Source organism: Schistocerca cancellata, chromosome 5 (assembly GCF_023864275.1).
Source record: "Schistocerca cancellata isolate TAMUIC-IGC-003103 chromosome 5, iqSchCanc2.1, whole genome shotgun sequence".
NCBI classification, from domain to species: domain Eukaryota; kingdom Metazoa; phylum Arthropoda; class Insecta; order Orthoptera; family Acrididae; genus Schistocerca; species Schistocerca cancellata.
This window is the reverse complement of record NC_064630.1, coordinates 119,158,564-119,174,026: the sequence shown is the minus strand read 5'-3', so window position 1 is coordinate 119,174,026 and position 15,463 is coordinate 119,158,564. Positions and strand designations below refer to the sequence as shown.

At 43.8% G+C, this 15,463-nt stretch overlaps 1 protein-coding gene across 1 annotated transcript in view; it reads right to left on the bottom strand.

Moving 5' to 3' along the window:
- Positions 1–13,506, bottom strand: part of LOC126187721 (serine palmitoyltransferase 1) — a 105,400-nt gene extending 91,894 nt beyond the window's left edge. Inside the window, exon 1 of the mRNA XM_049928965.1 lies at positions 13,302–13,506. Coding sequence (XP_049784922.1) covers positions 13,302–13,388 — 87 coding nt within the window. The 5' untranslated portion in view covers positions 13,389–13,506. The remainder of the gene's footprint in view (positions 1–13,301) is intronic.
- Positions 13,507–15,463: the final 1,957 nt, after the last annotated feature.

Genomic DNA, 15,463 nt, shown 5'->3' with positions numbered 1-15,463 from the left:
TCTGTAAGGCATCTGCCATGATGCCACCCACTCTGAACGTGGGCTCTCTACATGGGCGCCACCCAGCCTCTGGTGAGTAATCCATTGCTTAGAGTCCTGGTACCTGTCATGATGGGCAGGTACTCCTTGCCATACGTAGGAAGTTTCCAGCTCAGGCACCAACAGTGTGATCCCTGAATGGTCAGGGAGCTACTTCCAGGCAAGTACTTGAGACGATCTCCCCCCCCCCCCCCCCCCCCACATACAAAGGGATGGCTACCGTGTTGGTTCTGGGCGTATTGTGTACTATCTTATTAGAAAGGAAGGGTGCTAAGATGGGAAGGCACAAAGGAGTAACATACACCACACTGGGCGACCTTCCCTGCTTGATCCACACTTCTGAAAAATTTGGAAAAGTGATGGCAGGTCAAACCCACAATGGGGACCATGTATTGATTAATGACAAGATGTAGACAGCAGTGGGAGTGCAAAGGAGAACCAAGATCCTAAATCACATACCAGGTCCAGCTGTGTCTGCACTAGAAACACCATCTGATGGAAGGGAGAGGAGGACAGGGATGGTGGAAGTGTACACTTGCAGCACAGTAGTGCTACAAAGGCTGGTGCCCCATTGTAGCAAGCATGTACTCACAAAAGAGTTGTGATCCCCCTGGAGTAATCAACTCCTCTGCCAAGTACAACAGCCAGCAGACAAACAGACATTTGGAGGATAGAGAACAAAATGCAGGTATTTTTTTGTTGTTGTAAGTGCCCTGGACATGTTGTGCACTACTGTAGAGAGAGTAAATGCATGTCTGACTACTATGCTGCAAGATATAAACCATCACAACAGTCCTAATAGCACCAGTTGACTGCAGCCACTTATAGTCGACATGTGGGCGAAGCTAATCACTGTATTTGGACGTAGTCGTACACCAACACGCCATAGCCATTCCCTGTTGCTGTACAGATGTACCAGACACTTACCTGGCTACCAAGGTCATGAAAACTAAGTGAGATGACAACCTATGGCGGTGAGGCCACCACAGATGAAAATACTCCATGGAAAACAGTCACAAGATGCCAGGACATGGGCTACTTGTGCGGACACTAGTTAAGTCAGACTTCCTTTTTCAGTAACATTAATTGCTTGTATTCGTCAGCTAAGGGAAACTATGTTTTGTGATACAAAAGTGATTGTGCAGAATGTCACAAATGGAATGTACATCTAGATGATGGAACAAGTACTGCCAAGAATAACCATCAATGACAGAACTTAGCCTTTGAATTTGTCATTTTAACAAAACGTAGTCATCATAATGATATTCTCAGATGGGACTTCTTCCAGGGATCACAAGCAGTCAAAGACTGTGATAGATCAGAGCTCCAGAGTGACAAAGCTATTCCGACATGTACACAGAACAAAGATTGCTATGTGCGGTTGCTTGCATAATTCAGGAGAAGCAGCATGGTAACAATGGGCATGGCTGTTGAAGGGCAGCAGAACAGAGGGGCAGACAAGGCACGAAGTAGGCCTAGAAAACACGAGACAGGCAAAATCATTGTCATAAAAGTGCAACGAGGTGGGCATGACCCACACACAGATAAAAGAGGCCCAGGAGGGGACCAGGGACAAGGGGGAATCATCTGCAGCAAGCAGAAAGGAAGGCAGAACAAAGGGCAACATGTCAGGAGGTGACACGCCTGGGCTCACAGAGTCAGAAAAGAAAAGAGCGACGATGTCACCATCGGACAAAGAAAGGTGGTCCAAGGAGTGGGTGGGAACCGAGGGCACAGAAAGCGATGGAGGTCTGAAGGAGGGTGGAGGTCGGGTAGGCTGGTGGCATGCGAGCCGAAGGCATAAGGAGTGTGGGCCAGTGGTGGACAGGTCAGTGGTGCTAGAGCTGGCCTTTCTGGAGCTGGAACGGGTGCATTGACCAGTGGTGAGGGCGGCAGTGGCACTGGAGCAGGCAGCATAGGAGCCAGTGTTGTCGCAGGTGGAGGCATTGGAGTTGTGGGGGTGAAACTGATGGGGCCCTAGGCAGTGAAGCCAGTGGGTTTGATGGCATAGGAGCTAGTTCAGAGGAGGCTTCCAGGCTGCAGAGAAGTGGCAGAGCCTAAGGAGACAGCAAGGTCAGAGAGGACAGTTGAACCAAAGAATGTGTCAGAACCAGAGAAGGCAGTGGAGGCCGAGGAAGCATTAGAGCAGGAGAGGGTATCGGAGTCCGAAGGTGAGTGAGAGCAAGGGGTAGACTGAAGCCTGAGGAAAAGGCACTGGAGATGGTAGTGCCAGAGGCGGAGCAGCAGCAGGCAGAGGAGCCAGAGGCAGCCAGGAAAAAAGCACTGGGAAGTGCAGAGATGTGGAGAAGATGGTTCACTCCTGCAATGAAGACGGGTCACAAATCTGAACATTTTCGGGCTCTAGAGGAAATGGTGACAACTGTGCTGACTTCTGAGCAGGGGTAAGAGTTTGTGCATCGGCACAGGTGAGGTGCCATCGAAGAAGTTCAGTGGTGCACAGGTGGTGTTGTGTGAGGTGGAGAAGCTGTGCTGTCCTGTCTGTGGCACATGGGGGCATTATCACCAATTAGTGCTGAGTCAAGCAGCAATGCCCTGGCTGAGACTTGCGATTGCAGACCCAGTAGCTGGGAAAATTACAGTAGTGAAGTTCTAGTATGGGAGGAGCCATGTGTATCACAATGATGCTTTAGAGACATGTCCATGAAACAAAAGTAGCACATGTAAGATCATTCCTCATCACCACTTTTATGTCTGGGTCTTTACAAGATGGCAAGGACAGCACATAATAAAGTTGTTCCACAGTTTACAATGAAAAAACACACACATAAACAGTTCATGTTCTGATGTGGAACAGAAAATAAGAGCCATTCTGATTGAATGATAGTTCTCACTATAGTCCAAATCGGTGTACAATCATTGTCTGGTTGATGTCCTAGACTGTGATCCAGCCAGTATAGGTGCTGAGAGGACTGACATTCGGTTGGAGATCAGGGCAGTGCTGAAGGTGGCTGCTGATGAATGCTACTGATGGGGTTGCGTTGGGTTGTTTGGGGAAGGAGACCAGACAGCGAGGTCATTGGTCTCATCGGATTAGGGAAGGATGGGGAAGGAAGTCGGCCGTGCCCTTTCAGAGGAACCATCCCGGCATTTGCCTGGAGCGATTTAGGGAAATCACAGAAAACCTAAATCAGGACGGCCGGACGCGGGATTGAACCGTCGTCCTCCCGAATGCGAGTCCAGTGTTGCTACTGATGGATTAGCTGCAAGAAGCAGCTGGCATTGATACCGGAGCAAGAGCAAATACTGCTGACTAGTGATCATGCAGTGTCTTTAGTATTTCCCTGAGGGTCACATCAGATCCAGAGATCCATTGATTCCCATTTGTTGAGTTCAGGAACATACCCAAGAGGTCAATTCCAATTTGGTGGAATGCCACTGCTACAGCAGGGATTTGTCCTAGTTGCCCCAGAGGTAGTTTGTCACCTGCTTCCATTATTAGCATTTGTTACAGTGGTTCACACAGATAACTGGTGGTTGATCCCCAGAGTTGATACAGTGTTTTACCATGGGCCACTTGGTCTGTCTTTTCTCCACTCTGGATTTCAAAGAATATGAAAACTGTAAGTAGAATGACTGTCAATCGCCAACATTGTTCCTCGGTTAGACCACAGCCTATTGCCAATTTGGTAGTAGCTTCCTCCCTGCACTGTCTGTTGTGATAGTGGAGCACGATTCTTCACCAATGACACTAAGCTGTCCTTCCTGGACTGATTCAGATGCCTCCGTGCATTCGTATTTAGGGGTGAGTTGGGGCTGCTCGTGACACTTAGATATCCAAAGTTCTATTCAACCACCATCACTGGTATGCAGATTTCTTTTGTGTGCTCAGTTTTACTGAGCATCTCGACTGATGACTGAAACTTGTGTTATGGTCGTCTCTTCTCTCGAGGGTGCCTCTGTGCACGTGCTGGCGACAGGGTGTTCACCAATCTTCCTACAGCACTCGTCACTGCACCTGACCTCACTTGCTGCTCCCTCTAGCCATGAGCCTGACACTACTTCCATCCTCCTGTCCCTTTGTAGCGATGATGCAGCTAGCCATGGACAGCCTGCCCTTCGAGGTTAGTGTACCTTGTCTACTGGCACTGAGATCCCCACCTATGTTCCCTCCTGTGCTCCTACATGCATCACCATGCTCCTATATGCACTGCCATGCTCCAATGTGCACTACTGCGGGTGTCCTCACATGTCCTTCAGCCTTCCGCACCTGTGGCTGCCTCCGTAGCTGGATCTGGGCCCACATATCTGCAAGGTGTTGCTACACTGTCTGATGCCAACTTTTCTGGATAGGTCTTCCATTTTCCTTTTGTGCTTCTTCAATGCAAATGTATTCATCAGTGCATTCTGTTGGGAACGCAGGAGGATGGCGTAGGTGATCTTCAGTCAGAAAGATTCCCAACAATTAGCAACAAAATGATATTTATTATTATAAGGAAATACTCAACTTAAATGGTGTTTCTTCTTGTGAAATGTACAGCACAATTAGACGTCTGAAATTATTGAAAGTCCTCCACAATATTAAAGTTCTGTCACTATTCCTCTGAGTGATGCCTACGTAGAGTCCAGAGATGGCCTACAATGTCTATGGAGCCTAAATCTTGGAGACAATGGACGAACACTGCAGCTTGTAGACTCGGTGGTAAGTGGAAACTGAACATGACTTGGCTCTCTGAAGAGAACTGTCCACTGTATCTCAGTGCTCCAGTATTTAAGGTCACATTGACCAATCACTATCCACACACATGATGCCCATGGGATGGCACCTGCAGCCCCTTGCGGACCTCGGTATAGTTTAGTTTGTACCGCCAACCCAAACAGCTGCTGTGCTACAACTGTTTCGAGTGCGGCTTATCGACCACAGTGAGATACTCACTGGAGTCGTGAGTACCATCACCACACATTCTTCATGCTCAGGTTTTCCTCTTCCTTCAGTGACTTTTCTTCAAATGTTCTGGTCCATTTCTTCCTTGTGCATCACTGAAGTCACAGCCTACAACAGCTTCTTCTATCTGATGGGCCTCTTCCCTGTCCTCCAGCATCCTTGCTTGCTCATAACCATTCTCCACTTTCTGGTGCCTCTGTCACACCCACAGCCACCTCCTGTTCATTTCCTCCTTCCCTCCACCCATCGACATCTGACGGCTTCACCATCTCTTTTTAAAGGGTAGGGGCTGAAGTATCTGGCCACTTGCCTGGCAACATACCACAACAGAACACACATGTGGCTGGCCAGTTTCCATACCCTCAGCATCCTCTGTAGCAATACCAACTCTGACCAGACAAGCCACTCTGTGTACGCACCAGATGAAAACAGCAACACATACCACTGTCAGTCAGAGGGTAACAGCAACATGTGCATCCCTCTGTGCACATGCCAGACTCCAGTGGGCTACACAAGTGGTACCAGCATTGCCTGCCAGTACCATGCACCATGACCTCGGCACTATAATCTGTCCACACACCACGTGAAGTGCATCCACATGATCCTCACAGACATCCTTCTGCTGGACTATTTCCTTCTGCTGGACTATTTAAGATGCTCCACAACTACTAACCAGCAGAATTCGCTCCCATGCCGGCTTCAACACCAACTGCTCTTTGCGGCTCATCCATTGGTAGCGATTCTCAGCAGCAGTCTTCAGTGCCATCTTTATCTCTGACTGGATTTGACCCAGTGCTGCCTCAGACTCCAACCAACAAAACAGCCTGCCTTTACCGACTAAACCAGACACCAACCCAGACATCAACTGGATAATCATCTACTACATCAACCAGAAATTGACCAGACACTGATGAGGACACTGATTGTCACTAGTGAGAACTAGGTCATTCTAGCGAAAGTGGCTCTTATTTTTTATTCTGCTGCAGGACCATGAACTGTTCATCTGTGTGTTGTCTTTGCCCCCCATAAAGACCAAGCCATAAAAAAATGTGTCTGATAGCAAGAACAAGTGGACATTGTGCAGTACATGTACACTACAAGAACTACTCAAAATTACTACGAAAAGCCATTATAAACTCAAGAAACAGGTACACTGTGTCAGAAATCAGTAGTTCTGAGAACAGACTTAAGAGCTAGATGGACTGTAGTGAAATGAGACATAAGACAAGCAGCCACAGAATAGGATAACATCTCTATTGCATCAAATGGAAGGACTTTAAATGATCAGGATCACATGTATGAGATCTGTCAAATAACCATTTTCTAATTATAGTAGACAATATAGGGACAAACAGTTCAAGAGAAAAATCAAATCACAGCAGTATATTGAAAACGCATTCTCATAAAATTCAATCAAGAGTGTATCACCTACTTCTCCTTCTGAAATTAAGAAAATTATATGATCTTTCAAAAATAAAAGCCCATATGAATTTGATGGCGTTCCCAACATAGATATCAATAATTACTGACCTATTTTACTGCTGACATCATTTTCCCAAATTTCTGAGAAGGTGATGTATTCTAGAAGAGTATCTCACCTGAGGAACAATAACAACATCAAAAACCAAAGTTCGGATTTCAGAAGTGTTGCTCTACCGAGTATGCCATTGACACGTTCATCCACAAAATTTTACAAGCATTAGCCTAAATAACAAAACAGTGCCTATTGGTATTTTCTATGACACACAATATTCTCCTCGATAATTGAGGTTTCGTGGGACTGATGGTACAGCCAACCAATGGATAATGTCCCACCTTATTAAACGAATGCAGAAAGTTGTATATTATTCTGACTGGGGAGAAATCACATACGGGATTCCCCAAGATTCAATTTTAGGTCTGCTTTTGTTCCTCATATATATTAAACTTTTGCTACTTGAGAGAGAGTCTGCATGAAAAATGAGTGATCATAGAACAATGGAACTTTGTGAAAACATTTGTAAGGATATGCGGAAGAGAAATGACAAATAAACCAATGAAACAAACACATTTTAATTTCCACATGAGAGGGTTCAAATTTGGTGATCTTAGTAGCCACAGATCAATTGGCCAATTATTCAGTTTTCTCCAAATGTGTTACAGAGTAACCGAGTGACCTCATAAGCTATGTGAAGTGGAGCTCCACGTGCATCAAAACAGCTGCGTCCACAGCACCTCTCTCTCACAGAGCATGGATTACGTGCTGAAGGAAATCAGAGTAATGTGTGCCATTCACACTGCATTTCCTTGGTCCTTGGAATCTGAAATCCTCAAAGAAAAATGGACCAATCATGAACTATGCTGTGAAGCCACAATACAACAGGGATGCATTCACTATGCAGGTGAATTTCATGAATATTCGTTGGTGGTGAAAATCCCAAAATGCAACAACTGTAAGTGTTCACTGCCCCAGTGAGCGTAAAGTGTGTTTCATCACTACACAAAATTTTCCAAGGGTACATATTGTCAACTTCGGCCCTTGAATGAAATGTAAGAGCAACATTTAGTTGAAAATCCTCGGACCCCGATGGATGCGCCGGATGAAATGAAAACCTCGTCGTTCTAGGTTTGCGCGCAGTTCATCGTCTGACTGCAAAAGAAGATCCTGTGGAATATAATACCCTGGGACCATGTTTAAACTCTTATGGGGTGTGATGGTAACTGAAACATCCCCCAACCTGTCACAAGCGAGAAACCTTTGTGACTGAGCAGAGGATGCTGTTTTGATCAAAACTGACCCAGAGCACATTTTGGACAAGCCCTCCACCTCCCCAAACTTGTCCTCTAAATGCTCCACAAAAAACTGAGGCTTTGTCGACATAAATGATTCGCCATCAACTCTAGTACAGACGAGGTACCGGGATGAATAAAATTCGCTGCCTTCTTTAGCCATGCGTTCCTCCCATGGAGTGGCCAGGGAGGGGAATGATCTTGGATCATATTTCCTGCCGTTGAGGTTAGACCTCGATCGCTTAGAGACTGCTGGTGGAGGCTCACGCTTCATTGCGAGTCATCCGCCCTGATGCAACCCACTCCGACCAGGGGCTCTCCCCATGGGTGCCACCCAACCACAGCAAAGACCACCTGGCAGAATGACCTTTGCCGGGAGTCCTGATGCCCCAGGCAGACGGACATCTAACCCTCAGCATACATTGGGAGGTAGCAGCTCAGGTATCAGCAATGCGATCCCTGTGTAGTTAGGGGGTACATGACGACCCCACCACAATGGACTGGCTACGGTGCTGGATTTCGGGTGTCGAAAATCCATTTGTATCATGAGGGCGAAGATGGAAGTGCACAATGGAGAGAATGTATGCCACCTGGAACACACTGCAGCCAAAGTGGCCGGAAGCTCAGTGTAAGCCCAACTCCATGACAATATCGAGTGTGCCAGATCTTAGGGCAAGATGGATTTATGATGCACCACGTAAGGTATCCTTCCCCATATGGTATGCACTAACAGAAAATTTTGAAAAGTAGAGGTCAAACCCTTTAGGAGAGGCCAAAATGTTTGAGACTCTTTTTAGTCGCCTCTTACGACAGGCAAGAATACCGCGGGCCTATTCTTACCCCCGGACCCGCAGGGGGACCTGCATCAACTACACAAATATTTGTAATATAGCTCGGATAAGTTTATGCTGATGTTCATATGGTAGGAAAAAATATTTCTGCTTACCAAATGTGAAGAGAAACAGATTGCTAGTAACTTCAGCACACAACTAAAAGCATTTATCTGTGAAGTTGCAAAAATGTGATGAGCAAGGTGAGGGATGGAAAAGGTGGTTTGGTAACTGTGTTAGAAAGTTACTATGAAGACACAGAGAGCTTCATCACAGACTGAAACAAAGCTGTAACTTTACAGTCTGACATTTTCCCAGTGTGTTTCTAACTTGTAAAACTCTCAGGTGTCTAGCCGGGCTACTGAGATCAGTGGAGAGGTTAATTACCTAAGGTACAGGTTACCTTAAATTGGTGAAAAATAGGACGCACTGGACAGTACACTTCTATGTTGTTCACCAGTGAGAGATGAAGAAAGACTTATCACGGACCTCACTTCATCCAGTGCAAACATTCCCCACATTAAGATAACTCCATCTGCCTTACTTGCATCCTACTAGCAAGGAGTATTCTTGTCTTTCTTTTTGATGCACTCATATCCTGCCAATGGCATCATATGCAGCATCAGTCCGGCAGGTTATTGCAGCCTTTAGGCTGAAGAATGGTCTGAAACAGCTCTCCACACTGGTCTATCCTGTGTAAGCATCTTCATACCTAAATAAATACTGCAATCAATATCCACATGAACTTGTTAACTGTAGTCATGCCTTGGTCTACCACCCCTGCCACTTCCCTTCATTACCAAATTAACTTTTTTCCCGCTCAGGATGAATCTTCAAAACTTACTCCTTCACTTACTCAAATTGTACCATACAGCTCTTTTTTGCCCATTTTGATGCATTACATCTTCATTGCTAAGAAATCAACCAATCTGCATAATGTCCCGCATTGGTCTACAACACTACACCTGAAAAGCTTCTATCCACTTTTTATGTTTACTGTTTATCAACTTCCAAATAATGCTACACTCCAAACGAATACTGTAAGAAGTCTTACAGTATTCATTTGGAGTGTAACATACACACCTAGCTGAGTATCTGGGTCGACAGAAGCGTCCGATCCCATGCATCGGCTTTGACCCGTGACGTAAGGGTGTTGTCGTGTGTGAAATTGCGACGGCGGGTAGTTTGGTTTGAGTGTGGCGTGTTTGTAGATGTCATTGTGTTGTGGTTTGTTGTGCTCTCTGGTGGTATGTTCAGGGTTTTCGTTCGTGTGGTGTAATGAGCTCAGTTTGCTTTTTCTCATTATCCAGAATTGTTAGTGTGTCAGCTGTGTTTGTAGTGGAATTCGTTTCAGTGAGTTAACGATTTTGTGTGAAGGTTAATTTAGTGTTCGCTGTACATTGTGTGGTAATTTTAGTAAAATTAATCGGTTGTTTTTGTTCAGGAATGGATATGATGGATAAAATTAAGTGCGCAAGTCAAGGGAAGTGTTCGATCCCGATGTGTGGCTGTGTGTGTTGGTATCAGGAGATGTTTTTGAGCTGTATAGGCCAAGGGAAGTGTTTGATCCTAATTTATGGGATCGGGAGCTGCTGTTGAGCTATATAGGTCAAGGGAAGTGTCCGATTCCAGATGATATTGTTTAGTGGTATTTGGGGAGTTTTGTGATGTCGGTTTTTTTCGTCTTTTTGTGTGGTTTTGTATGGGGGTGGGCGTCTAAATTTGTTTATTTAGTTTGCCCCCACCCAAAACACCCCATTTCCCGCACTTGCCCATTAGTGTCATTAGGCTTCCTGTGGAAAGTGTGTGTGTTTGTTTTTCGGTGTATTTTCGTCCTCACAATGTGTACATAACGACTTTATATGCGCCATATTGGAATCGTGGTTTATGGTCGTTTCCGCCATATCTGTGACGTCATGGGTCAAAGCAGACAGGCGGGATTGGACACTTCTGTATTTCCGAGTATCTAGTATTGCCCACCAGGTATGAATTAATTCCAATCCTTTACTAATCCATGCTCTCCACCTCTTATCTCTGCCCACCTCCTACCCCCTCTAACTGTCCATATCCTCATTCCACTGTTTCAGTCCATCTGTGTTCCTCGCCCTCTGTACATCTCCTCCTTCTCTTGTCTCTACCCATCTACTCTCCTTCTATCATCTCCTCACCCCCTCTCTTTTGTCACTCTTCTCTTCTTCCTCTCTCTGTGCATCTCCCCCTCCCCCTCTCTGTCCATCTCCTCTTCCCCACGTCTCGCTCTATGGTGTCACCCCTCTCCCAATATGAGGTTGCTGGTTCTTGCCCTTACAGTATTTCTTTCCTGACATTAACTAGTGGGATTTAGGAGCAGATTTTCACCCATGGCTTTGCCTGCATATGCACATATCACATGTATGTCACATACATTTAACATATTTGTACAAATAGTTAACCTGTATCTCTAGCGAATTTTGACCTGCAGTTTTGTTTTCACACAGCTTAAGGTTTATAACGTCATACGTCCTGAACTAATGCACAATGATATAATCTGGTCGGTAGATTTAGCGGCAAATCGGGACACTGTCTGCAAAATGTTTTGCGAATAGAGTAAGTAGCAAAGAAGTCATAAATTTAAAAATCATGCATTAAGTGGCAGTTTTTCATATAGGGCCTGGAACTTTGGGTCGTACAATGACATAATTTTGCAGCTGCATTCAGAGGTTCTTTGAACACTGTCTACAAAATGTGTCTTGAATACAGTTAGTACAAAAGAAAAACAAATGAAAACATCATGTCTTGATAAATTTTCTTTCCTTTCAGCATTTTGTGGGGACTGTCAGTGAGAAATAGCTTCATAAAGGTTTAAAATTATGTGTAAAAAAATTGCTCCAAGTCACTTAAGTGCTTTCATTCTCAAATACTGGATGAATAAATTCTGGATTTTGCATGTCGTGGGTTACACTCCTTTTTCACCCTGATCCCAATGCTTTGATAGGTGGGCACACACACACACACACACACACACACACACACACACACACACACACACACACACACACACACACACACGGTCCATTTTTATAATACTTATGGATTCATGAGGAAATCTGCTTGCAGACTAGATTTCCCACACACTTCCAACCAATTGCCCCATCACGCCCAAGAGCCAAGAACTAGCTGCAAATGAGCATGAGCAATAGGCCTAGGGCCTAATGTTCCACCGACGACAAGTTCATTAGAGATGGATGACAAGCACAGATTGATGGAAGGTGGGAAAGGAAATTGGCCATTCCCTTTAGAAGGAACCACCCAGAAACTGGCTTAAGTATTTGAAGGAAACAGAAAATCTGCTTCTGAGAGATGAGAAAACAGCAAGGAGTAAAATGAATGGCCATGCCTGAAGACTATAATGCATGCGGGAAGTCTGAAGGATGGATGCTTTTACACAGCAGTGGATATCAGACAGCAGCTGATTATGTTTTGTAACATTTTTTATCCATGCTACTGCCTTCCTCAACTGACATGGCTTATTATATATGTCACTGAGTTCTATCATTATTCTGGCAATATCTTCAAATTTTACTTAATTTATTCTTGAAGTATTGAGGCTCTTGGCATCTCTCAAAATCACCAAGGGCTATAAGATATAGTTTGCGATTCACTTAGAAAAAGGTATTTTATTGCATTCAAATCCAAAAGTCTTTTTTTTTTCATCTGCTCAGTTACATACTGTACATAGCCATTACAATGTGTACCCAGGATTTCAAATGGTCCATAGTTCCTAATCACTCCAAGTGACTATTCGTCCCCTTATATGAGCGTCCTGCGAGTCTGGCATGCAGTGAGCCCTGGTATAATTCCCAAGCAGATTTTCTCCGATCAAGGACTGGGTGTTCTGTTGTCCTCATCACCATTGCATCATCATTGACACACAAGTCGTCCAATGTGGCATCAAACGAAAAAGACTTGCAACTCGGTGGCCAAATAACCCCAAGTGGGGACTCCCAGCCATGAATGCCATACAATCATTTCATTTTTTCACTTTAGGTTACTGCCATAATGAGCAGAATTAATAGTAATCTGACAAGCATCTTAGTAGTGACACTGTTATTACTCTTGTTGTTCTTTCAGTTATTAGGCTATTTTTTTTAAAAAAAACAATGATGTGTATAATAAACATTTAACAATTTTACTCTAATGCTATCAGATCACTCCAAAAAATACCAATTCTGCTAATTATGTATGAATGTGTGTATGTATAAGAGAGCAAGAGGGCCCTGATCTTCCCAGGTAAATAAATATTTTTTTCTAATTTCTTCTTCCATAAACATCACATATCTAACTATGTCATTTTAGACTTTGTTGGAAACTTTACTTTAAATGTGTATTTTCTTGTGCTCCATATCACGCAAACAAGCCTTGATAGTCCAGTGCCAGGTTAAACATCATGACCACCGAGTAAAGACTCTACATAACGTACTCATAATCTGTCTTTTCCAAGAGCTGTAGGCTCTAATATATATATATATATGCGTGTTATGAGAAAAAGTGACCAATTTCAGTTTACTATTTAGTGAAAACGTGACCTAAAATATGTCACCGAAGAATAAGAAACTTATTCGTCGATAGTAAATCATATTTTAAATAGTAAGAACACGCACAATAAATGTAAACATAAAAATTCTTATAAGATTATCCAGATGTTCTGTACAGTTCTGCCACGACAATAAGAATTAAATTCACTTGTGGATTATCTTGCAATGTTTGACAACAAGACTTACATTTAGGCCTTCAAACATAACAACAGGGAACCAGTTCTCCAGGTTTTTGACGCACAAGCATAACGAATCATCACTGTTCGTAGCCATCGTAACAACACACAAATTCAGTATCAATCACTTAACGACGCTAATACACCAGCCACCCACACTCACAACTACAACCACTTCTTGTTTTCACATCGAAAGGGCGTAACATGTCAAAGTCCCCATGACAAAGATATATTCTGTAGCAGCTGACTTTAACTAAGCTTCTATAGGCAATGAAAACTTTCATATGCATACCTCCCCCCTTGTGCCGTCCAATTGGTCAACACATACATCATACAGTCAGAAAGGCTAAAAACAGTTTTGAGTTTAGTTTAGTCTCACGTGATTTCCCCACTACCGCCCAACAGCTTCAACGTATGGTGGTTTCTCCATTTCTGAATCTACTTTCTACTAGCATGGTGCCCAATACAAAAAGTACTACTGTCATCTCTGCGAAAAGTGTCAGTATGCTAATCAAGAAGTCATAGCACGTGGGACTGTAATGTCGTCCGTACAGCCTAGTTTACACGACGACATTGGGTTGCGCCACTCGTTGCGTGGAATGAGTTGCACGCAAATGGTTTCATGGTATACACTTAAGTTTCGTCGTTTTGTGGGTTCCTGAGTCGTGTCTGAAATGAAAGTTTTGGCAGGTGCACGTCGCACGAGTTGTGGTGAAGTTAAAGTTTGTTGCGTGAAATCGCTGCATAAGGAAAAAATAAGAAACGTGTTTCGATTCGTGACTGGATGAAGAAAAGACGTCAGCTCGGTTGCTCGGCATTCTTGCTGAAATAAATTGTAATGGAAGTCCCAAGAAGTTATTTTAATTATCTTGGAATGTCACCAGAACTGTTCACGTTTCTCCTAAATAGAGTTAATTTTGCTATAAGGAATAAAGATACTGTAATGCATGAAGCACTTCGCCAGAACTGAAATTACATATCACTTTGCGTGCATTACAATTGAGAACACTCGACATGCTATAAGACGCGGTTTTAGTTGGCGATGACACGTTTTTCATTAACACCAATAATTATTAACATTAACAGCAGTAATTATTCGAAAAGGCCGCATTAAGAAGAGAATGGTTTGCAAACTACTGTCTTGAAGATAGATCTGACAGTGGCAATACTTAAAAATTCAAACATATGTGAATGTTGAGCACTGCTGCGACGTTTTAAATAGATAAATATCGAATAAAGAATGCAGCTTCTTGATTTGTGTAGCCTTCCCTCCTGTCAACTATATTTCTTAAAAAAAAAAAAGAGTCGGCCAACTCGAACGATGGGATTTTTATCTTGTAGACGACAGCATTTCCCAAGTTAGAATTATATTTGCTTGTATTTTTCTTAATTCTGTTGTATATGTGCTTCTAATTCAATAAATTTTGCCCTGCAGCTCAGATATGTTCAAACTTTCTGTGTTTTGATCGCAAGTGAAGGTTTCATGAGCAGCAATATATTGCTTATTTTTGTGATCAGCAGCAATGAAATCCCACAAAGCATAGATATCCAAAAAGCGAACATTGTACTCCGTTCCTCACTGCATATTCAATTTGTCTCACTCTACGAACACACATAACATCTAAACTCATGCTACAAGTATCGCCAAAGTTGAATCACACCGAAAGTGTCTAGTTTCACCAAAGAGTTGGGAAAACGAGCGGCGCGCATGCGCAGTGGCCGGTAGCGCAGTTGACTGCAACCTAGTGTCGTCGTGTAAGCTAGGCTTAAGGCCGGTCCACACGCAACGATCTGTCTGCGCAGACATCGGCGCAGATGTCTGTACATGCAAAAGATCGCTGCAAATGAGGTGTGTTCACACGACACAAACCCCAGTCTACTACTCGCCCGCCATCTGTCGGTGTAGAAAAGAAATATCAGTGGCAAGCGACTACGCTCCCCGTAAACGTCAAAAATTTAATTCAGTTATTTTGAAATACAGAAATGGAGGAAGTTCTGGGTCTGTGTTCGCAACTTGTGTTGCAAAAAACATTTAGACCAGCCGCAGGAAACAGAGAAAGCGGTAAAAATGGTGTAGACAGTGGCTGCTAAAGTGAAAGCAGTTTTCTCACGAACATTTACTGCGAGAGTTGCAGGGCGAACCTGTTTTGTTTTACATTACCTCGTGTTCCA